This window comes from Chlorocebus sabaeus, chromosome 1 (assembly GCF_047675955.1).
Source record: "Chlorocebus sabaeus isolate Y175 chromosome 1, mChlSab1.0.hap1, whole genome shotgun sequence".
Taxonomy (NCBI): Eukaryota; Metazoa; Chordata; class Mammalia; order Primates; family Cercopithecidae; genus Chlorocebus; species Chlorocebus sabaeus.
Genome location: NC_132904.1, coordinates 17666049 through 17689707, shown reverse-complemented (window position 1 = coordinate 17689707; position 23659 = coordinate 17666049). Strand labels below are relative to the sequence as shown.

Here is a 23659-nt window from a genome sequence, read left to right as displayed (position 1 = left end):
GGGACCTGTTTAAAAATAATTCCTGAAACCTTTCATTATTAATTTTTTCACTCCCCCCTTCCATTACCTGTTGACTTCCCTTAAACTATACAAATAGAAAAAATTCAGATACTTACCAATCCCTCCACCTCCCCAGCAGGCAAAAATACTTGTTGCATTCCAAACTTCAGCCACCACCCACCCTTATATACAAGGTCCCTCTGGCTCACATACAGTGCTGTGGAAAAACTGGAACAGAAGTGCATCAGAATAAAAAGGGCCCAGAAACACTGGCCTGTGTTACTTACCAGCTGCTCCCTAGTGAGAACAAGACAGAATAATACATTTACGCTGTGAGAAAGTAATTTTCATTTGGATAAAGGGCAATCTTCCTATCATGTGGGGTGTTAGGTACTAGAAAAAGCTATCTCTTAAGCACAATAAAGACAATAATAATTTAAATTCACCATCCAACAATAGAAAAGCTAACAATATGCTTTTAAAGGTTTTCAGCCTTCTTGCCTGAGGTATGAAGATAAGATCTGGAAATCTTATCTCTGCAATCATCTTTAATATCATTCTCAACTGTAATACCCAAGCTTTTGCTATGGTGCCAGATACTACACACTACAGGGCTCTATAAGACTGAGCAATATGTGACCTTGAGGCAATGTCACTGAAAAAGTAGAAGGGCACAATTATAATCCTCTACAAATCCTACAAAGGAATGTTTAAAAGTTCTATGAAAGAAGTGGCTAATATGATTTTACTTTATTGGAGGAGGGGGAGGTGTGTGTGCAGAGATTTAGCTGCACAGAGTAGGTAAGTAGAAAAAGTGCAACATGGCATGGAGGAAAGTGGCCTAAGGGTGACGAAGAAATGGTAAGGACTGAGGAGATACTGGAAGAGTGGGATAACATTAGAAGGGAGAAAAAGGACCTGAGAAAGTTGTGGAAAGAGTACAGAAACAGAGGGGATCATACTAGAAAGTTGACAAGAATAAAGAGGTAGGTCAGAGAGACCCAGTGAAGGGCTTTCCATGTTATATAGACAGGCTTGGAGTTTATTCCAAGATTTTAGATTAAGTGAATGATCAGATCTGTCCTTTTAAAAGATAACTAAAAATAATCTAGAGGATGAAATAAGGCAGGGAACATGGAGAGCGGAAGGCTCTTGCATAAACTACTACCTAAGATTAGTGCCCAGTCTCAGACAATACTGAGAAATTTTGGGCCAGGATACACTAGGACCTGGAGTTCACTTGAACTCCAAGGAGGAGAGGAAGAGAAAGAAACTAACAACTCTTGGGTTCTAGCGAAGACAATATGGGAATTATTTTTTGTGGGGAAGTCTCTAGATGAAAGTAACCAATGAGCAGTATTTAGAATAAAGTCATAGACCTCAGAAGACATTTGGGGGAACAGAGATCTGAGAAGCAGAGAAGCTCATCAGTGTCCCCTTAAGCAATGGGAGAGTGAAAAGTAAAAAGTTTGGGACACAACTCATGAAAATACCCATATCTTAGGGTGCAAGCAAAGTAAGAAGCACCAGTGGAAGCTTAAGAGTGATCAATGGAGAATCAAGAACATTGGGTAACTGTTCACTGACACGAGAGGTAGCCTGGTCTAGTGGGCAAAATATAAAAAGACCTTTACCTTTCAACTTGTACTTCAGGCCCAACATTGATTACTATTTGTCCTCAATCTCTCTCAACTGGGTCTCTCATGTTTAAAATGGGGGCAATAGCCTACGACCAGGCACCCTTGCAAAGCTTTGGTGAAGATGGATGACTAAAACAGATGCAAACACACTTAGAAAAAATGTTGATAATTCATTCCTCGATTGACTCTGAGAATGACCTGCGGTAAGTCCACTAGCTCTCAAATTTTAGTGTGCATGAAAAACATGCTGGACACTTGTTAGACTAGAGTCTAGGGGGTCCTATTCTAGCACAAAAACATCTGAATTTTTAAGTTTCAGGTGACTTTCATGCAGTGGTCCATGGTCCAGATTTAACGGGATACTGAATGAGTCCAATATCTTAAAAGATTAGAAAGCAGGCTGAGAAGAATGCTGTGTCAATGCTGGGTTGAACACCAGGCAGTGGCAAAACACAGGAAGTGTTACAATGAAAGATAATTTAAGCAACAGTCTTGTTTCTAAGGATCATAAATCCTGGGACATGGAAATATCCTTATTATGTATTAAATCTTTATGATGATATTCACTGTAATTTCGCCTGTTACTGCTAAAGTAAAATTTTAGTAGTAAAGAATTCTCATAAAAAGACATTTAAATTACTGTAATTTTGGAGACTACAGAGGAGACATAACATTCATTTCAAAAGAGTAAGACAGACCAGGTTCTGAGGCAGCAGGATAGCTTGAGCCCAGGAGTTTAAGACCAGCCTGGGCAACACAGGGAGACTTCATATCTACAATAAATTTAAAAATCAGCCAGGTGGTGGTGCATGCCTGTGGTCCCAGTCACTTGGGAAGCTGAGATGAGAGGACTGCTTGAGCCTAGGACATTGAGGCTACAGTGAACTGTGACTGTGCCACTGCACTCCAGTCTGGGCAACAAAGCAAGACCCTATTTCAAAAACAAAGAGAGAAACAGCTAACTTTGAAACCTGCCCCCCAACTATTCCACAAAGAACTGTTCGGTATCTACTATTATCCACACCTGTTACATCTAATCCCAGGGTAGATTGATTTGTACATGGAGGCCTAACCTCAAAGACTTGCATTAACACCTGTTATCTAGAGAATATTCTATCACTTAATATTCTTGGCTTTGAATAACCTAAAGCTCATTTGCTGGAGGTTCCAAAACACTCTGAAGCCTGGTTACAGTGACTGAAATCAGGGGTTGGAAATGTGTCCTTCTGTACAAAGTCCAGAATTCAGGTTCCCAGCAGCTACAGCTCAGGGCTAGGTTAGCATTTTGGCTGTGTACAACAGCAGTTCTTGAACAGTACTGCAAGCCAACAAGGTTTCTCGTTCTCACAATTTATTTGGGCAAATTGCCGATCAAGATTGATCCAGTTTTGCTTTTTTTGGAGGGTGAAGGACAATTTGATGTTCCTAAAATCATGTGCTGAGCTGCATTTTCAATGAGACTTGGGGGGGTGGGGATCAAGGTCCAGGATTACACATTGTATGTTAATACAGAATGTTGTAGATGATACTAAACACACTGACTGTAGCTACCAGTCTCCTCTGTGATATGAGACTAAGAATCTAATAATTTAAAATAATAAAACACTTCCTTCCCAAAAGATTATTTGAAATTGCTTGTCCAACCCAAAGCAACAATGCTATAGTTTAAAAAAAAAAATACCTTGGAATCTATCATACAGGAAAACACTACCGTTTAAAGGAATTGGAACTGGCACACTTGAGCTGATGCTGCTGGTCATATATCAAGTGCACCTTTATATAAATAACTTAAAGCCTTGAGGAAATAAGCAGTAATGAGACAGACTCAGACTACAATTAAAAATAATAGCATGAGAAAATTCAGGTTGTTTTGGCTTCCTTTCCCATTTTTTTCTTCCCCTTCTTAAAAAAAGGAATCAATTTCATCAAATAAAGAAACAGCCCAGTTCCTCTGCTTATGATAAAAATTAGACAACAAAAATACTTACACGGGACTGGAATTCAAAGAGCAATGATCCACCATCATTTCTGGAAGGAAATCCAACTTAAACGCAGCCATCACCTCACTCTCCCCTTCAGAAGCCAATGATATTAACTTGCTGCACTTGTCTGATCCACAAATACACACAGCTTTAGCTTCCTGGGCCCCACAAAAAACACAAAGTGGAAACAGGAGCTCAGGGAAACCAGCAATAAGTGCCACAGAAAGAGGCAGGACTGGGGAAGGGGTAGGGAAAGGGAGTATTGGATTAAAATGGGGATGTGACCATGTGAAGGGAGGCTCAGCCCAGCACACAATGAAAGTGCTGATGCGCCAGGCTTGTTTTGTGCGATTTTCCCTGGCGAAGCAGTACTAAGTGCACTGTCAGATAAATAGAATGTCAGATCCATGAAGATAGCAGTGGCTAACAGAGCAGAAGAAACACAAACTTGTTTCACATCCTCCAAACTCCTCCCTGCAAACCAGTTTTTAAGGTCCCCCAAAGCCTGAAACTAACTGAAGCGAGAAAAGGCTCACCGAAGAAGTGGGTTGTTAGCCTTGCTTTTAAACTTACGTTTCCATGTGCCACAGACAGCAATGAGCACAGTACTTAGGTCCAAACTAACCTCAGAACAGTCACATAAAGAGGAATGATAAGACCATCAGAAGCAGGCCAGAGACAAGCTGGTTGAATAAACTGGCCACCAGAAACTTACCACTCACGTACAACTGCCTACAGTGGATCAACTTTACTTTTTTTTTTCTTGATATTTTCAAAAAAGCATCAATTTCTCAACTGACCTTGCTTTCTCGATGATGTGCTATTTAATGGTTAGAGTAAGGTGTGCTTCTCATCTAGGTGAAAGACTTCAAAAATCCTTTGTTCAGCAACACTCATTAGATGGCACACAGAAATTTTCTTTACTAACTCTGAAGCTTAATTTGCCAGAAAATAAAAATGGAATAGTAATATTCTGCCTCTTACTAGCATACTAGGAAATAATGTATTTTCAGTTCTCTGTTGTCCTTTCTAAAGAAACAAAGAACGAAAGCCACTATAGTGATAATAATGAAAAAGAACTAGGGCCTATCAGGGACAACACTCAAACATGTAAGGGAAAAACCAAGGAATGAAGTTTCTTCATTGTCATTTTCCTCCTTTAAACTGTTGCTAAAACCAAGACTAGTGAGTGCACACATAAAAATTCTATTATGGGTGAGCAGTAGAGATGGATATACTTAGCAGTCAAGGCAGATGTGTGCTCCCGTTCTCAATTTAGCTCCACATCCCCCCAAACAACAAATGGTGGCATTTCAATATTTAGGCAGTGACTCTAAAATGTTATCTCTGAAGGCTCCCAAATTTCACAGGCTTTCTTTCCATTTTTATCATTAGAGTTGCCTTACCTCAAAGATTTCACTTCACCCAAGCTCAGTTCACAACACAGGGAACTTTGAAAAAAAGAAGTTATGTTCAGCCTGCAAAGAAGTAAAACGAATGAACTCCTAAACACACAGTTAACGTTAAAAAAAAAAAAAAAAAAAAGAAAAAGAAAAAGGCACAATAGCATAGGCCTAAAAGTTCTAATCTGTGTAACAATGGCTGACATCTGTCTGCATCTGACCCAGGAAGGTGAAAACTGTCTCTTCTGTCCATGTCCAGACGTCATCATCCAAAATCTAGAACTGTAACAGCAACTTACTGCTTTTTCTATTTTTGCCAGAGACTCGCTCATCTGATTTACTACTATAGAGGCAGAAGTGGCAGGAGCTCTCTTCCACCCTATTAAAGCAGCAAAAACAAGCTGCAAGTGAGAGGAGACTGTGCAACTGACACACAGTACACAGTTTACCCAGCCATGCCTGTCAGACAGAAGATGGTAACCCTAGCTGGGACTGGTTAGATTACTGGTTATATTTGTCCTAGTTTTTCCTATGTACACTGGAACTGATGGCATGCCTCTTCCTATAGAAAGCTGCCTGGACCAAAGAATAACTCTGAGTCGACAACCAAATTACATCTTTTAGTGCAAGAATTCCTTTAAAAAGACATTCCAGGCTTTAAAAAGGCTGAGCAACATCAGCTCACGGTGGTTCACACCTGTAATCAATCTCAACACTCTGGGAGGCCAAGGCAGGTAGATCACCTGAGGTCAGAAGTTCAAGGCCAGCCTGGCCAACACAGTGAAACTCCATCTCTACTAAAAAAATACCAAAAAAAAAAAAAATTAGCTGGGTGAGGTGGCACGTGCCTCTAACCCCAGCTACTCGGGAGGCTAAGGCGGAGAATAGCTTGAACCCAGGAGGTGGAGGTTGTGGTGAGCCGAGATCACACCACTGCACTCCAGCCTAGGCAACAGAGTAAGACTCCGTCTCCCCCATCAAAAAAACAAGGAACTTACTGGTTATTGTGTTTTTAGTATTTACTAAAAACATACGAAATCTAATTGTATCTCCAGTTCAAATCAGAATCATATCTGTAACAGACTACTTAAATGGAGACATTATTGAGTTGCCAGGCACTGCCCAATGTATGAAAGGATGTGTTCTCCTTAAAATAGTTTTCACTAAGCCAAGGGCTGGGAAACATGATTTAGAGTAATGTCTTAAAATCATTTTTTCCCAGTCATTGAACTTTCGTTCAAAAGAAGTCTCTAGAGGCCCAATTTATAAAGCAGTTGAAAATAGAAAGTATGGTCCATAAATTCTCTGTGCTTATACTGCTATTAAAGTCCATTTTATGATTTATAAAGCAACATTGCTTTAAAAACCCACAAGATGGGCTGGGCGCGGTGGCTCAAGCCTGTAATCCCAGCACTTTGGAAGGCCGAGACGGGCGGATCATGAGGTCAGGAGATCGAGACCATCCTGGCTAACACGGTGAAACACCGTCTCTACTAAAAAATACAAAAAACTAGCCAGGCGAGGTGGCGGGCGCCTGTAGTCCCAGCTACTCGGGAGGCTGAGGCAGGAGAATGGCGTGAACCCAAGAGGCGGAGCTTGCAGTGAGCTGAGATCCGACCACTGCACTCCAGCCTGGGTGACAGAGCGAGACTCTGTCTCAAAAAAAAAAAAAAAAAAAAAAACCCACAAGATGGAAATGTCATTACATGAAAGAGGGCACTTCTTTTTAGACAGGTCACAAGAGTTATCTCAGTATAATTAAATTCAACATGTTTTGGGAAAAGAGCACAGAAATTAATCACAAGTCAATTTTAGAAAGAGGTTATGAAGTTAAGTGATAAATTATGGGAATACAAAAGTGCAAATATTAGGGGAAATTTAAAAGTAGAAAAAGTTATTCACAAAAAACTGCCCGTGTGTGTGTGTGTGTGTGTGTGTGTGTGTGTGCGCGTGCATGTGTTTAAATGTCTTAATTCATCTGGGCACGGTGGCTCAAGCCTGTAATCCCAGCACTTTAGGAGGCCAAGGCAGGCAGATCACGAGGTCAAGAGATCGAGACCATCCTGGCTAACACGGTGAAACCCCGTCTCTACTAAAAATATAAAAAAATTGCTGGGCGTGGTGACACATGCCTGTAATCCCAGCTACTCAGGAGGCTGAGGCAGGAGAATCACTTGAACCCAGGAGGCGGCGGAGGCTGCAGTGAGCTGAGATTGCGCCACTGCACTCCAGCCTGGGTGACAGAATGAGACTCTGTCTCAAAAAAAAAAAAAAAAAAAAATCAAATAGACATTCCAGCCTTTTCCCACAAAGGAAGCATTAGAAATACAGAGGTGACGGGAGGGGTTATAACCAAGGGTCTGCTGCAAAAGAAGGCCTTAACTTTCCCTCAGCCTCTTCTTATCACCTGTCCTTTCACTCTGAATGTACTTTCATGGTTTCCTCTTCTCTCCCCGGTTGTCCGTCTGTCTGTTTTCTCTGCCTTGAATATTCTCTACTATTTAAAAGAGCAACAATTCAAAGCCCGATTAAGTGAAGGTAGGAGCAATCAGCCTGCTGTAACATTAAGAACCCAAATCATTAAAAATGATCAATATAGGTAAGAAAAACACTCAACAGGACAGCATTCATTGCATTTAGGATACAGGCATAGTATAAACTTAACAGGAAGATGTAAAACTGGATTAGAAAAGAGAAAGGCTAGCAATCACAGTATGTTTTGCCAAAAGGATGAAAAAGCAAACAAAAGCACAGTTAAGCAAAAAAGCCTAGGTAGCTTATGCAAACGTCTACCTTGATAGATATAACCAGGGAGTTCTACAACAGGTGAACAGATTTTACACTTCTACCCCAATAATCTAAGTATGTTTGAAAGGGCAATAAAGTGAAGTCTAGTTATATAAGCACAGAGGAGATTAGAAGCTACTACTGAAAAGGGAATCAATGTCATTAAAAATCACCATCAATCTATACAAGGGAATTCAAATTGCAAAAATCTAGGGAATGGTCATAACCTCACACTGCTGCTAAGTGGACTGGGTATTTTACCCCCGAGTTTCTGGCAGTGAGATGATATAAGAGATTAAAAAAGTAAGCAATTGATACTTGAAAATAACCAACTATAGTAACTTAAATTTTTATACAGTACCTTTTTGGACCTAAATTTCATTTCTTAAATTGAGTATTTATAATATAATTAGTGGGTCTCCTGAGCTCCCAACCAACTACTTTGCACAGGTAAAATATGCTGACACAAACTGGTAATTATTTCTGTGGTAATTATATTTCACTTGGTGGAAGATTTTTGTTATTGTTACAAAATGTAACAGTTAAGAATAATTTATGGGCCAGGAACACAGGCTCACGCCTATAATCCCAACACTTTGGGAGGCCAAGGTGGGCAGACTGCTCAAGTCCAGGAGTTTGAGACTTGTCTGGGCAACAAAGCAGGACCGACCTCTACAAAAAAATACAAAACATTAGCTGGGTGTGGTGGTACACACTGTAGTCTCAGTTACTCAGGAGGCTGAGGCACGAGGAGTGACTGGGCCCAGGAGGTCAACGCTGCAGTGAGCCAAGATTGAGTCACTGCACTCCAGCCTGGGCAACAGAACAAGACCCTGTCTCAAAAACAAACAAACAAACAAACAAAGCTAACTTTTCCATAAGAATCTAGACAATGTAAAAATTTCTGCATGGTGGGAAGGGGGGTTAAAGAAGAAAGAGAAATATTGTAAAAAGAATTTTTCCGGCTGGGCACAGTGAGAAACACTTTTAATCCTAGCACTTTGGAAGGCCAAGGCAGGAGCATCGTTTGAGCTCAGGCAAGACTAGCCTGGGCAACATGGTGCCATCTCTACAAAAAAAATACAAAAAATAGTGAGGCATGATGGTGCCCACCTGTAGTCCCAGCTACTTGTGAGGCTGAAGTGGGAGGATCACCTGAGCCCAGGAAGGTCAAGGCTGCAGTGAGACTTGCTCGCACCACTACACTCCAGCATGGGTAACACAGTGAGACCCCGCCTTACAAAACAAAATAAATAAAACATAAAAAGTCTCCATTTCAGGCTGGGCACAGTGGCTCATGCCTATAATCCCAGCACTTTGGGAGGCCGAGGTGGGCGGATCACTTAAGGTCAGGAGTTCTAAACCAGTTTGGCCAACATGGTGAAACCCCATCTCTACTAAAAATACAAAAATTAGCTGGATGTGGTGGCGGGTGCCTGTAGTCTCAGCTACTTGGGAGGCTGAGGCAGGAGAATTGCTTGAACCCAGGAGGCGGAGGTTGCAGTGAGCCAACACCATGCCATTGCACTCCAGCCTGGGCAACAGAGTGACACTCCATCACACACACACACAAAAATTTCCATTTCAAATCTAAAATCACTGTACCAAAAAAAGCACTACGTTTAATAATTTGTTGTGTGCAAGTTGCTTTGCCTGTAAAATTATCACATATGGTATACTGAAAGGATATGACAAAAACATCACCATTTTGAAAACTAAAAAGTAGCCGGGCGCGGTGGCTCAAGCCTGTAATCCCAGCACTTTGGGAGGCCGAGACGGGCGGATCACGAGGTCAGGAGATCGAGACCATCCTGGCTAACACAGTGAAACCCCGTCTCTACTAAAAACACAAAAAACTAGCCGGGCGAGGTGGCGGGCGCCTGTAGTCCCCGCTACTCGGGAGGCTGAGGCAGGAGAATGGCGTAAACCCGGGAGGCGGAGCTTGCAGTGAGCTGAGATCCGGCCACTGCACTCCAGCCCGGGCGACAGAGCAAGACTCCGTCTCAAAAAAAAAAAAAAAAAAGAAAAAAAAAAAGAAAACTAAAAAGTTTTCCATTTCCTCCCCCTATCCTTAATCACAGAAAGACTCTGTACTCAGCACTAGTATAGCCTCAGAGCCTTCCCTGGAGTATCTGTCAGTAACCCTGACCTAACAAAACAGTCCTGTCAAATTGTGACCACCCTTCCAATCAAGTCATACTTTCAGATCCCACGCTAGTTCTGGAACTTAAGTGCATTTCTTAGTTGGTAACAATATATCATAAGTTTATACTTTTTTAAAGCTCCAGTGCTGATTTAAAAACCATTATGTTAGGCCAGGCGTGGTGGCTCACACCTGCGATCCCAGCACTTTGGGAGGCCAAGGTGGGCAGATCACGAGGTCAGGAGATCAAGACCATCCTGGCTAACACGGTGAAACCCCTTCTCTACTAAAAAAATACAAAAAAATTAGCCGGGCGTGGTGGCAGGCGCCTGTAGTACCAGTTACTTGGGAGGCTGAGGCAGGAGAATGGTGTGAACCCAGAAGGCGGAGCTTGCAGTGAGCCGAGATCACGCCACTGCACTCCAGCCTGAGTGACAGAGTGAGGCTCTGTCTCCAAAAAAAAAATAAATAAAATAAATAAAATAAAAAAATCAGTATGTTAGCCAGGCACAGTGGCTCACACCTGTAATCTCAGTACTTTGGGAGGCCGAGGCCAGCAGATCACCTGAGGTCAGGAGTTCGAGACCAGCCTGGCCAACATGATGAAACTCCGTCTCTACTAAAAATACAAAAATTAGCCAGGCGCAGTAGCAGGCATCTGTAATCCCAGCTACTCGGGAGGCTGAGGCACGAGAATCACCTGAACCCAGGAGGCGGAGCCTACAGTGATCTGAGATCGTGCCACTGCACTCCAGCCTGGGTGACAAGAGTGAAACTCCATCCCCACCCCCCACCCCCCCCCCCCAAAAAAAATCAGTATGTTGAACAAATTCTGGTTCAAGAAAGGTATTACTGTCTGTATGGAATCTACTAAGTTCTGTCCTCATCTCTGTTCCAGTGGTGTCCAATCTTTAGGCTTCCTTGTGCCACACTGGAAGAAGAATTGTCTTGGGCCACAAATAAAATACACTAATGATAGCCGATGAGTAAAAAAAAAAAAAAAAAAAAAATTTGCAGGCTGGGTGCAGTGGCTCACGCCTGTAATCCCAGCACTTTGGGAGGCCAAGGAGGGCGGATCACGAGGTCAAGAGATAGAGACCATCCTGGCTAACACGGTGAAACTCTGTCTCTACTAAAAATACAAAACATTAGCTAGGCATGGCGGCGCATGCCTATAGTCCCAGCTACTCGGGGGGCTGAGCCAGGAGAATCACTTGAACCTGGGAGGTGGAGGGGTTGCAGTGAGCCAAGATTGTGCCACTGCTCTCCAGCCTGGGTGACAGAGCAAGACTCCGTCTCAAAAAAAAAAAGACAAAGAAAAAGAAAAAAAACATCTCATGTTTTCAGAAAGTTCATAAATTTGTATTAGACTATAATCAAAGTCGTCCTGGAATACATGCAGCCCACAGGCCGCGGGTTGGACAAGTCTGGTGTAGAGTATTCCTCCCAGCTCCCTCCAACATACACACGTTCATCCCAACAGCTGTAAGAATTAGGCAGTAGCTAGTTTTAGTGGGAGATAAGCCTGCCTTGGAAAATAGCTAAGTTTGAAAGAGTTGGAAAAGAGGGCAAGAAAATATTTCTAGCTTCCCAGAGACATACATTTTGCAAATGTTATCCCATAATGTAGAAAAGAAGCCATCACCTTTCTGAAAGCAACTTTTTCGTATCTGCATAGCAGGCTTCATGCAAGAAGGTTAAAAAGAGAGCCATGGAGCACACCCATTCAGTAGTTAGCCCATACCTGTAGCTTTACACTTCCCTCTCTGGACTATGTCTTCACTCTAAAAAACCAAGGAAAGAAAAATAAGTAGGCCATGCCTAGATGTCTCTCATGACTCAAGATATATAGCCTCTTTCCAAAGAAAAGCCCCTTTGTCACCATGGCAGAAGATAAAAATACGTAGCCTTTTTTACTCCTGCGCCCTTTTTACTCAATACCTTAAAGATAAGTTGCATTTAATATCTCAAGGCTACTTTTAAAACACCATCAACTTAAACGATGGGAGAAGTAAAATACTAAAAGGCTTAAACGAGTCTTGCCCTAAAATGTCATAACAAATAGCAAACCAATGACTAGAATTTATGAGATTGAATTTCAATACATCTAGGTCACTAAAACAATCATTTTTAACATCTGCTTTTGGACGGGAGACTAAGAAAAACTAAAGGCTGTATAATTATTTTAGCAATTAAGGATCATGTTATGAATGTGGAGAGACCACACTATTTCCCCAAAGCAACCTTCCTGAATACATAGGTGCCGGGCATGAAACCCTACAAAAGCAACCAAGTTCCTGCCACTGTAAATGCATCTTGGTGGCCCTAGTGTGGCGGTGAACCACAGAAACCAAAAAAAAATCAGAAGATGGGGAAGTTAATTGAAGGTAAAAGCAAACAGAGGAACCACAAAACCAATTCGTTTTATTTTTAAACATTATCGAACAATCTTGCAAGTAAAGACTGATTATATAAAACTGCCCAAATTCCTACAAACTTCCACGTACAACTCCTGCCAGCTGTATTTCTATCTGGCTCTCATTACAGACAATAAACTATTCAAAGTCACCAAGGACAATGTCTACATTGGAAAGTACAAGAATTCTGAAAGACAAAGCCAGACCCAGAACTAACTAATAAGACACTGCCTATCCTCCCTGAAGACAGAGACATTTCTTAACTGGCATAAAACAGGTGCTAAGTATTAACTTTTCATGCAGACTTAATTAGTTTCCAATTTTGCTAATAAAGTAGTGATGTGTTCCAATAATTTTAAGGGCAAAGCTTAAACTAATTTTTTAAAAAAGAACTTCCTAAAAGCATTTATTTGCATCTGTCTATACCATCAAAAGTTATCAAGAAAAAAGGAACTTCCATTTACTAAGTTCACAAACTTCATTCAATCCTTTATCATTATGACCATTTAAGGTGAGGACTAACCTAAGGATTCAGATGCTAAGGAAGATAAACTGCCCATGGCTTCTTGGTAGGTCTGTCTCTCTAGAGAAATGTGACCATAATTCAGGAGGTACCAACTTTTACTGAGATAGAGTGTCTTGAGAAGGCTCTGTAGTGGTTATAACAGATGGCAGACAGCAAGTTAAATTTCTACTTGTTAAGAGTTCTTCTGGAAGACGTAAAGAGCAAAGAAAAGGCCAGGGAATCACATTTCCCTCCAAATTTTACGTGAAACACAGTTTGAAAAACAGTGTTATTATGTGATTGGTTTTCATAGGCATCACTTCTACCCTCTGAGACCAGACTCAGACTGCAAGCTAGTCAGGGAATCTCCAAGATAAAGAGAGCAAAAGGGAGACCTGGAGTTGTTAAGGATCAATACACGAAAGGGTAAGGGACAGGTATCTTAAGTCCCAGAGAACACAGCAGCCCTTAGGGGCTAGGTACATTTTAACTGCCAGTACAAGAGAAAGAAAAAAAAATGAATTTAAGAAACAAAACAAACAAACAAAAAACTCCACATAAACAGGATATCATCCTACTCCTAAGCCACTGAAAGACTTTTTAAAGGAAAGCTCACACACACACACACCCCAATAAATAAATAAATAAAACACACTGTAATCTTTCACACAGGATCCTGTCACTTGGAGAAGGGCAAATGAATAAATAGTCCACTACACAAAAAAGGTTGTTTGTTCTGGCCGGGCATGGTGGCTCACGCCTGTAATCTCAGCACTTTGGGAGGCCGAGGCAGGCAGATCATGAGGTCAGGAGATTGAGACCATCCTGGCTAACACGGTGAAACCCCATCTCTATTAAAAACACAAGAAATTAGCGGGGCGTGGTGGCAGGCGCCTGTAGTCCCAGCCTATTGGGAGGCTGAGGCAGGAGAACGGCTGTGAACCCAGGAGGCGGAGCTTGCAGTGAGCTGAGATCACGCCACTGCATTCCAGCCTGGGCAACAGAGCGAGACTCCGTCTCAAAAAAAAAAAAAAAAAAAAGGTTGTTTGTTTGTTTTGAGACAGAATTTCGCTCCTGTTGCCCAGGCTGGAGTGCAATGACGCGATCTTGGCTTACTGCAACCTCCGCCCACCAGGTTTAAGCAATTCTCTGCCTCAGCCTCCTGAGTAGCTGGGATTATAGGCATGCGCCACCATGCCCGGCTAATTTTGTATTTTTAGTAGAGATGGGATTTCACCATGCTGGTCAGGCTAGTCTCGAACTCCTGACCTCAGGGGATCCGCCCACCTCGGCCTCCCAAAGTGCTAGGATTACAGGGGTGAGCCACTGTGCCTGACCTCAAAAAAGTTATATATATATATATATAAATATATATATATATTTTTTTTTGTTTGTTTGTTTGTGTTTTTTTTTTTGTTTTTTTTTTTTTTTGAGACGGAGTCTTGCTCTGTCGCCCAGGCTGGAGTGCAGTGGCGCGATCTCAGCTCATTGCAAGCTCCGCCTCCCAGGTTCACACCATTCTTCTGCCTCAGCCTCCGGAGTAGCTGGGACTACAGGTGCCCGCCACCTCGCCCAGCTAGTTTTTTTGTATTTTTTGGTAGAGACGGGGTTTCACCGTGGTCTCAATCTCCTGACCTCGTGATCCACCCGCTTCGGCCTCCCAAAGTGCTAGGATTACATACGTGTGAGCCACCGCGCCCGGCAAAAGTTATATCTTTTTAAAGCTTTGTCTTCCCAGTTTTGCTTTTCCTATGTTATTTTGTTGCCTATTCTGTGAGAAAACCGAAATGCTTTGGGGAGATAGAAAAGCTAAATGAGAACTAAAAGCTTTGACTGTTTTATAACTTTCCTTTCGTTTCTGTGGGGAAACAAAGGACACATGCTCCGTGAGAAAGCCTGAACTGTTTGTACTATATTTCCTTGTAGCTCCACGGATGTCTGTTTCTATTAACATTATCTCTACCTTTCTCTATCACAATGCGAGGACCAGGAAGTATATAGGTGGTTCTAAAGAGGAGTAAAAAAGCTAAGAGGGGGGCTGGGTGTGGCAGTGCACACCTGTAGTCCTAGCAACTTGGAAGGCTAAGGCAGGAGCACTGCTTGAGCCCAGAAGTTTGAGGCTGTAGTGAGCTATGCTGGCACCACTGCACTCCAGCTTAGGCCACACAGTGAGACCCTGTCTCCCCACCCCACTCCAAAATAAGGCTAAAGGGAAAGAGGAGCAAAAAAAATGTAGGGAACAGCCAGGCATGGTGGTTCATGCCTGTAATCCCAGCACTTTGGGAGGTCAAGGCAGGTGGATCACTGAAGGTCAGGAGTTCCAGACCAGCCTGGCCAATATGATGAAACTCCATCTCTACTAAAAATACAAACATTAGGCCGGACACAGTGACTCACGTCTGTAATCCTAGCACTCTGGGAGGCCGAGGTGGGCAGATCACTTGAGGTCAGGAGTTCGAGACCAGTCTGGCCAACATGGTGAAACCCCGGCTCTACTAAAAATACAAAAATTAGCTGGGTGTGGTGTCTCAAGAAAAAAAAAAAAAGGCACCTATAATCCCAGCTACTCGGGAGGTTGAGGCATAAGAATCACTTGAACCTGGGAAGCAGAGGTTGCAGTGAGCCGAGATTGCGCCACTGCATTCCAGCCTGGGCAACAGGGTGATATACAGTTTCCAAAAAAAAAAAAACCGGTAAGGAAGTTGGGAGAGTGGCGACAGCAAGACGAAGGGCAAGCTAGCTGAGGGTTCCAATATTATCTGCCTGCGATAAATGTTTAAAGACATTTAAAATACAACCTTGTAAACTAGTTCAACCATTATGGAAAACAGTATGGCGATTCCTCAAGGATCTAGAACTAGAAGTATCATATGACCCAGCCATCCCATTACTGGGGATATACCCAAAGGATTATAAATCATGCTGTTATAAAGACACATGCACACGTACGTTCACTGCGGCACTATTCACAATAGCAAAGACTTGGAATCAACCCAAATGTCTATCAGTGACAGATTGGATTAAGAAAATGTGGCACATATACACCATGGAATACTATGCAGCCATAAAAAAGGATGAGTTTGTGTCCTTTGTAGGGACATGGATGCAGCTGGAAACCATCATTCTCAGCAAACAATCACAAGAACAGAAAACCAAACACCACATGTTCTCACTCACAGGTGGGAACTGAACAATGAGATCATTTGGACTCGGGAAGGGGAACATCACACACCGGGGCCTATTATTGGGGGAGGGGAGGGGGGGGAGGGGGGAGGGGGGAGGGATTGCACTGGGAGTTATACCTGATGTAAATGACGAGTTGATGGGTGCTGACGAGTTGATGGGTGCAGCACACCAACATGGCACAAGTATACATATGTAACAAACCTGCACGTTATGCACATGTACCCTAGAACTTAAAGTATAATAATAAAAAAGTAGCATTGAAATGTGTATATGACAAAAATAAAATAAAATAAAATACAACCTCATAAGTTTTTAAATTGTTCTTGACTGACAGAAAAGGCTCTGAGATCACCTAAAAGCCTTTCTTAGAATAGGCAAGGTAATAAGCTCTTTATAAAAATTTCTTAGTGTTTTCTACTGGCCTATACAGCTTGTACACTGAGTAAATGACAAAACGGTTCTTTCCCAGGATGACTAGCACTGACTCAGTCACCATCAGCAGCTCTTACACAGAACGTGCTGTATCGCAAACTCCAGAGACAAGGGCCTGTGGCACAACGATGTTCAATAACATACATAAGTCCTAAGCCCATGAACTTGGCCTCATTAGTAAGACTCACTGTTCTTTTTTTTTTTCCCCCCCGAGGGTCTTGCTCTGTCGCCCAGGCTGGAATGCAGTGGTGTCATCTTGGCTCACTGCAACCTCCGCCTCCTGGGCTCAAGCAATCCTCCCACCACGGCCTCCCAAGTAGCTTGAACTACAGGTGCGTACCACCACGCCCAGCTAATTTTTGTATTTTTTGTAGAGAAAGGGTTTTGCCATGTTGCCCAGGCTGGTCTTGAACTCCTGGGCTCAAGCGATCCAGCCCCCTTGGCCTCACAAGGTGCTGGGATTACAGATGCAAGCCCCCGCATCTGGCCAACTCACTCTTACTAACAACTGTTAGTAAGCAACCTTAATAATTCCTTGAAAAACTTTTTTGAGATAAGACAGGGAACTAATAAAGAATTTAGCCAGGAAAAAAAGAATTTAGCTGGGTACAGTGGCTCATACCTATAATCCCAACACTCTGGGAAGCTCAGGTGAGAGGACTGCTTGAGCCCACAAGTTTGAGACCAGCCTGGACAACGTCGTGAAACCCTGCTTCTATCAAAAAGAAAAAAAAAAATTAGTTGGGCATGGTGACGTGTGTCTGTAGTCCCAGCTACTCGGAAGGTTGAGATGGGAGGATTGCTTGAGCCCAGAGGTTGAGGCTGCAGTGAGCTGTGATGGCACCACTGCACTCCAGCCTAGGTAACAGAGCAAGATTGTCTCAAAAAAACAAAACAAAAAATAATTTAACAACTATCCAGATTAGAGATTTTTATTTATTTATTTATTTATTTTTTTTTTTTTGAGGCGGAGTCTCACTTTGTCGCCTAGGCTGGAGTGCAGTGGCCGGATCTCAGCTCACTGCAAGCTCCACCTCCCGGGTTTACGCCATTCTCCTGCCTCAGCCTCCCAAGTAGCTGGGACTACAGGTGCCCGCCACCTCGCCCGGCTAGTTTTTTGTATTTTTCTAGTAGAGACAGGGTTTCACTGGGTTAGCCAGGATGGTCTCGATCTCCTGACCTCGTGATCCGCCCATCTCAGCCTCCCAAACTGCTGGGATTACAGGCTTGAGCCACCGCGCCCGGCCAGATTAGAGATTTTTAAACGATCTTAAAAGCAGAAGTGTTTTTGTCCTAAACATGAAAGTGAGGCTGTTCAGGTCAAAGATAGAGGAGGGAGAGGCAGGCCCCAACTGTCACTCTCTCTCGGCCCTCAGGGTAAACCTCTTGGGAAGTAAGAGGTAATCTCTTGGGAAATATGAGAACTAGATGAAATAATTCAAAACAATAGAGAATTCATCAATATTATATCTGGCTTTGACACAAATGGTTTTTTTAACAATAAATTTTCCTATCTTTAGAATCAATGTATTTAACATACCATCAATGGTAATAAATGCACATCTTCAAATTGATGGAATATGGCATTTAAAGTTTGTAAACCCTTATCACCTAAAAGTAAGGAGAAATGTCTAGACATTTGTAAAGTGGCAATAAGTAAGAGCTAACATTTTTTGAGCATTTACCATACACTATGATCTGTTTTGGGTGCTTTACATTTAATCCTCGTATGTATGCTATCTCCATTTTGCAGATGAGAAAAGACACAAAGAGATGAAATGACTCCCTCAAGATCACAGGGATATGGGCTAAGAAGGCTGCTTCAGGTTAAAAATTGTCTCCAAGGAAGCTCATGCACATAACCCACAGAAAGGTCTGTTTAAATGCTAAGGGCCATAAAGTTGAATTTGACTTTTTTTTGAGACAGAGTCTCTCTCTGTCGTCCAGGCTGAAGTGAAGTGGCGTGATCTCGACTCACTGCAACCTCCGCCTCCCGGGTTCAAGTGTTTCTTGTGCCTCAGCCTCCCAAGAAGCTAGGACTACAGGCACAGGCCACTATGTCCAGCTAATGTTTTGTATTTTCAGTAGAAACAGGGTTTCCCCATGTTGCCAAAGCTGGTCTTGAACTCCTGAGCTTAGGCAATCCACCCTCCTTGGTCTCCCAGAGTGTGCTAGGATTACAGGAGTGAGCCACTGTGCCCGGTTGTTTTGTTTTGAGATGGAGTCCCGTTCTGTTGCCCAGGCTGGAGTGCAGTGGCATGATCTCTGATCACTGCAACTTCCACCTCCTGGGTTCAAACAATTCTCCTGCCTCAGCCTTCCGAGCAGCTGGGACTACAGGCACTTGCCACCACACCTGGTTAATTTTTTTGTATTTTTAGTAAAGACAGGGTTTCACTGTATTAGCCAGGATGGTCCTGATCTCCTGACCTCATGATCTACCCGCCTTGGCTTCCCAAAGTGCTGGAATTACAGGCATGAGCCAACGTGCCTGGACTTTTTTTTTTTTAAAGAGATGAGGCATAGGCCGGGCGCGGTGGCTCAAGCCTGTAATCCCAGCACTTTGGAAGGCCGAGACAGGTGGATCACGAGGTCAGGAGATCAAGACCATCCTGGCTAACATGGTGAAACCCCGTCTCTACTAAAAAATACAAAAAACTAGCCGGGCGACGTGGCGGGCGCCTGTAGTCCCAGCTACTCGGGAGGCTGAGGCAGGAGAATGGCGTAAACCCAGGAGGCGGAGCTTGCAGTGAGCTGAGATCCGGCCACTGCACTCCAGCCTGGGCAGCAGAGGGAGACTCCGTCTCAAAAAAAAAAAAAAAAAGAGAGAGAGAGATGAGGGATCACTCTGCCCGGCTAATTTTTTTGTATTTTTAGTAGAGACAGAGTCTGGCCATGTTAGCCAGGCCGGTCTTGAACTCCTGACCTCAAGTGATCTGCCCGCCTCAGCCTCCCAAAGTGTTGGGATTACAGGTGTGAGCCTCCGCACCCTGCCCAAACTTTTAACCGGAAGAGAGACAAGAGACAAATAATAGAATTAATTTGTGAAAAGTATATTCTCTTTAAAGTACTACTTTTTAGTCAGCTTGCAATGCCCTTTACTACTTTCTTTCTGTTACATGCCGGGCTCAATAAGTCTGGTCCCCTGCTTTGGAAAACTGCATGTTCACCTACTCTCATGCTCCAGAGAGCCAAGTAATCCGATAAAAGGATCAAGTGGGAAGCAGAGCTCTCAGGAGCTGGAGGCCTGTAAACTCAACAATGCTTTAGGCTAAACTTCAGGCTAAACTTTATGCTAAACCGTGTGAAAATGGACAAGTGAGATTTTCTGAAGACAAAATCCACAGCTTTCATCAGATTCTGTAAGGGGTTCACAACCATTCTTAGAATGGTCCCCCCTTAGACTTCCAATCCCTAGAGGATGGGACTAGATTAATCTAGACTAACACTAAGTCATCTAAAACTATAACTGTATTTTCTCTAAACAAGTTTTTAAACAGTTATCTAGTTTAGTCCACATCACATACGATTCACCTGTAAAACTGATTTTAACCTAATTTCAAAATGTTGTTAGTGAACTATGTTTCAACTGACTTTCTCATTTATATTCATATCCACAGAACACCTGAATAAAAGTAACACATATCAGACCTTCAATTGTTGAACTTAATTCCCCAGTTTATCTGGTGTAATTTGTAAAGTTTCTATGAATTTTCCTGAATTGAGACATACTTGCACTTTCTAGTTTTTTGGGGTTTTTCCCCCTTGAAACTGTAGGTACTTGGGTAAAAAAGCAACATGGGGGGCAGCACCCTCTCTTTTTTTTTTTTTTTTTTTTGAGACAGAGTCTCGCTCTGTCGTCCAGGCTGGAGTGCAGTGGTGTGATCTTGGCTCACTGCAAGCTCCGCCTCCCGGGTTCACGCCATTCTCCTGCCTCAGCCTCCCGAGTAGCTGGGACTACAGGCGCCCACCACCACGCCTAATTTTTTGTACTTTTAGTAGAGACAGTGTTTCACCATGTTAGCCAGGATGGTCTCGATCTCCTGACCTCACGATCTGCCCGCCTTGGCTTCCCCAAAGTGCTGGGATTGCAGGTATAAGCCACCACGCCCGGCCACCCACCTTTTTTAAAACAAAATATTTCATAAGTATTCCTGTTTTAATTTTTCCATTTCCCCAACTTTAATTATTTAATTATACATACAACCATATTTTGGTTTATAGTCTACCAGGATTTCTTCTATGCATACAATAAAAAGTAAAAGCATTCAAATACACAAAATTTTCTGTCTTTTTTTTTTTTTTTTCTAGATAGAGTCTTGTTCTGTCGCCCAGGCTGGAGTGCAGTGGCGTGATCTCGGCTCACTGCAGCCTCCGCCTCCCAGGTTCAAGCAATTCTGCTTCAGCCTCCCGAGTAGCTGGGACTACAGGCATGCACCACCACACCCTACTAATTTTTGTATTTTTTAGTAAAGACAGGGTTTCAGCATGTTGGCCAGGCTGGTCTTGAACTCCTGACCTCAAGTGATGGGCTCACCTTGGCCTCCCAAAGTGCTGGGATTACAGGCATGAGCCACCATGCCCAGCCTCAAATACACAGAATTTTCAAATTCAATATTATGCTAAGTATACTACTGCACAACCTACTTTTTTTTCACGTAACAATGACAAACATTTTCTCGTAAGCAGCCATTATTAAAGGATCAGAGCCACTAATGGCCTAAAGCTTGACTCTGCCAATAGCATCCGTGCATATTCACAATCAATAAATAGAACTATTTCACAAAACCAACATAATTATTAAATCCTCAGAAATCATACAAAAAAAGTAGTACACGAAAGTTGGACGGGAGCGGGCTCTTTATTCTCCTCCTTCCTCCCTAATCTAGCTCACCTCCTATTTAGTTATATGATCTTCCCATGAGTATGTAAGCACCTAAACCAGAGGTCATCTCACTGGAGAGGCACCCTATTTTAGAGGCACTCAGATGAGGCAAACAGAGGATGCAAAAAACATTTTTAAACATCTTTTTGGCCAGGCATGATGGCTCATCCCTCTAATCCCAGCACTTTGGGAGGCCAAGGCAGGAACATTTCTAGCACCCAGGAGTTTGAGGCCAGCTTCGGCAACACAGCAAGACCCCATCTCTTAAAAAAAAAAAAAAAAAAAAAACCAGGCATGGCGGCACGCGCCTGTAGCCCTAATCTGGATGCTGAGGTAGGAGGACTGCTTGAGTCCAGAAGTTTGAGGCTGCAGTGAGCCATGATCGTGCCACTGCACTCCAGTCTGGGTGACAGAGCAAGACCTTGTTTCAAAAAATAAACAAATAATTTTAAAAATCTCTTTTCCTATTTCCTCCCCCAAATGCCCACTCTCTTGGTGTAACTCTCAAATCCCCCATATTTCCTCTCTGCCCCCCAAACAGCTTCCTACTGTGGTGAGAGTTGGGAGGAGGAATCTAATTATTTCTATAGTTCCTGTTTCTTTCCCATGGCAGTACTGTCAACAGTGGACAACAAATTGCTGGATGTAGCAGTAGCAATCTATATATGGTAACTAAGCTAATGCACAGCTTTCTCTGGGCAGAATTACTAATGCTTCTACCTATCATTGTAGTATGAACCCAATGTTCCAGGCACATCAGTGTTAAGTATTTGCCTGGTGGCTTCTACCTTCAAAGGCACAGAAGTAATACACAGAAGTAAGGGGAAGAATGCATAGAGGTGGAGGAAGTGGGAGCTCTGAAGACACCAAGGGAGGGTGCTAGCTACAAGGACTGTGATACCAGACAAATTACCTAATTCAAACCCAAAGGCTCAGTCATTCAACCTTTCCATAATATTCATGATCGCTTGCTCAAATTTGGCATGTTCTAAGGCCACAGTTCCTTCTTAGTTTCACTGACCTGCCATGAGGCCAAATCTGTCTCATCTAGTGAGTCACTACTGCTCCTCTTTCCAACTGCATTTTGATTTCAGCCCACTTGTGCGGCTCATCAGGGCTGCACCATATGTTAGTACCATGTAGGCAGAATGTGACTAATTTTTTTCTCAAGCACTGTCAGAGTTACTTTTAAAATCACCTTATAAACTTGATGTCTCTTGCAGAGTCATTATAATACGTAACCTTTGAAAATGACTATAATTATTTTTCTGAGTGCTCAAAGGAGATTCTTCAGCATTTTTATTCCCATTTTTCAGATGAAGGAACTAAAGGGAAGATAAGGGATTAAGAGAACTGGGTTCCACAACCAACCACTGGAACTTGGACTTTCTCGAGTCACAGTGCTATATTTGGTAAAACAAGGCAGCTTGTAAAATGTTTTTTATTAGTAAACTCAAAAGATTACTTTGCCTCTCTTTATTATTTACTTTTTTTAAGACAGAGTCTCGCTCTGTCACCCAGGCTAGAGGGCAGTGGTGTGACCTCAGCTCCCTGCAACCTCTATCTCCTGGGTTCAACATGGTGAAACCCTATCTCTACTAAAAATACAAAAATTAGCCGGGCATGTGGCAAGCCTGTAATCCCAGCCATTTGGGAGGCTACAGCAGAAAGAACTGCTTGAACCCGGGAGGCGAGCTGAGATCACGTCACTATACTACAGCCTGAGAGACAGAGCGAGACTCTGTCTCAAAATAAAAATAAAAAGAGAGAGAAAAGGACGGAATTGCCCATGGACCACAAATGATTTTCGAATTGGTCAAGATCGTAATAAGTGAGTGAAAGTAATGCTCTAATACACTGCAAGTAAAATAGAGATGACTTGCAGATTTAGCTAGTATCACCAAATTCCCCCCAAATTTAGTTTAAAAGACAGGGGAGCAGCTGCTCCTACCTCCTGTAGGCAACTTGCCTCTTCTCCAGCAGTAACAGCAATAATGGTTGCTACAGCTGATAATTAAGCTCATCTCAAGAAGGTTTCTTAAATCTTCCAGGTATTGCAGATCCTATGTTTATTCTAGTAACTCTTGAGGGTAATTGCTTGATTGACGTTACAATTATTAGGCCTCCCCATCTCCACTAATAATATTCTTTTTTTTTTTTTTTTTTTTTTTTTTTGAGATAGAGTCTCGCTGTGTCGCCTAGGCTGGAGTGCAGTGGCATGATCTTGGCTCACTGCAACCTCTGCCTCCCAGTTGCAAGCAATTCTCCTGCCTCAGCTT

At 42.8% G+C, this 23659-nt stretch overlaps 1 protein-coding gene across 30 annotated transcripts in view; it reads right to left on the bottom strand.

Annotated features, from left to right (window-relative positions):
• The window catches only part of CELF1 (CUGBP Elav-like family member 1), a 90755-nt gene that overhangs the window by 30244 nt on the left and 36852 nt on the right, over positions 1–23659 (bottom strand). For 14 of the 30 annotated variants that reach the window (XM_007999399.3, XM_037999331.2, XM_037999332.2 and 11 more), the window contains exons 2-4: positions 11700–11739; positions 5029–5100; positions 3629–3780 (exon numbers count right to left, since the gene is read on the bottom strand). The exons of 3 other annotated variants lie outside the window; for them this stretch is intronic. In XM_007999399.3, the coding sequence (XP_007997590.1) occupies positions 3629–3699 (71 nt within the window). In that variant the 5' untranslated portion in view covers positions 3700–3780; positions 5029–5100; positions 11700–11739. Of the gene's footprint in view, positions 1–3628; positions 3781–5028; positions 5105–7432; positions 7523–11699; positions 11740–23659 lie in introns of those variants that run through there. 13 more of the 30 variants (XM_073016397.1, XM_073016409.1, XM_073016423.1 and 10 more) reach the window with 7 other exon arrangements.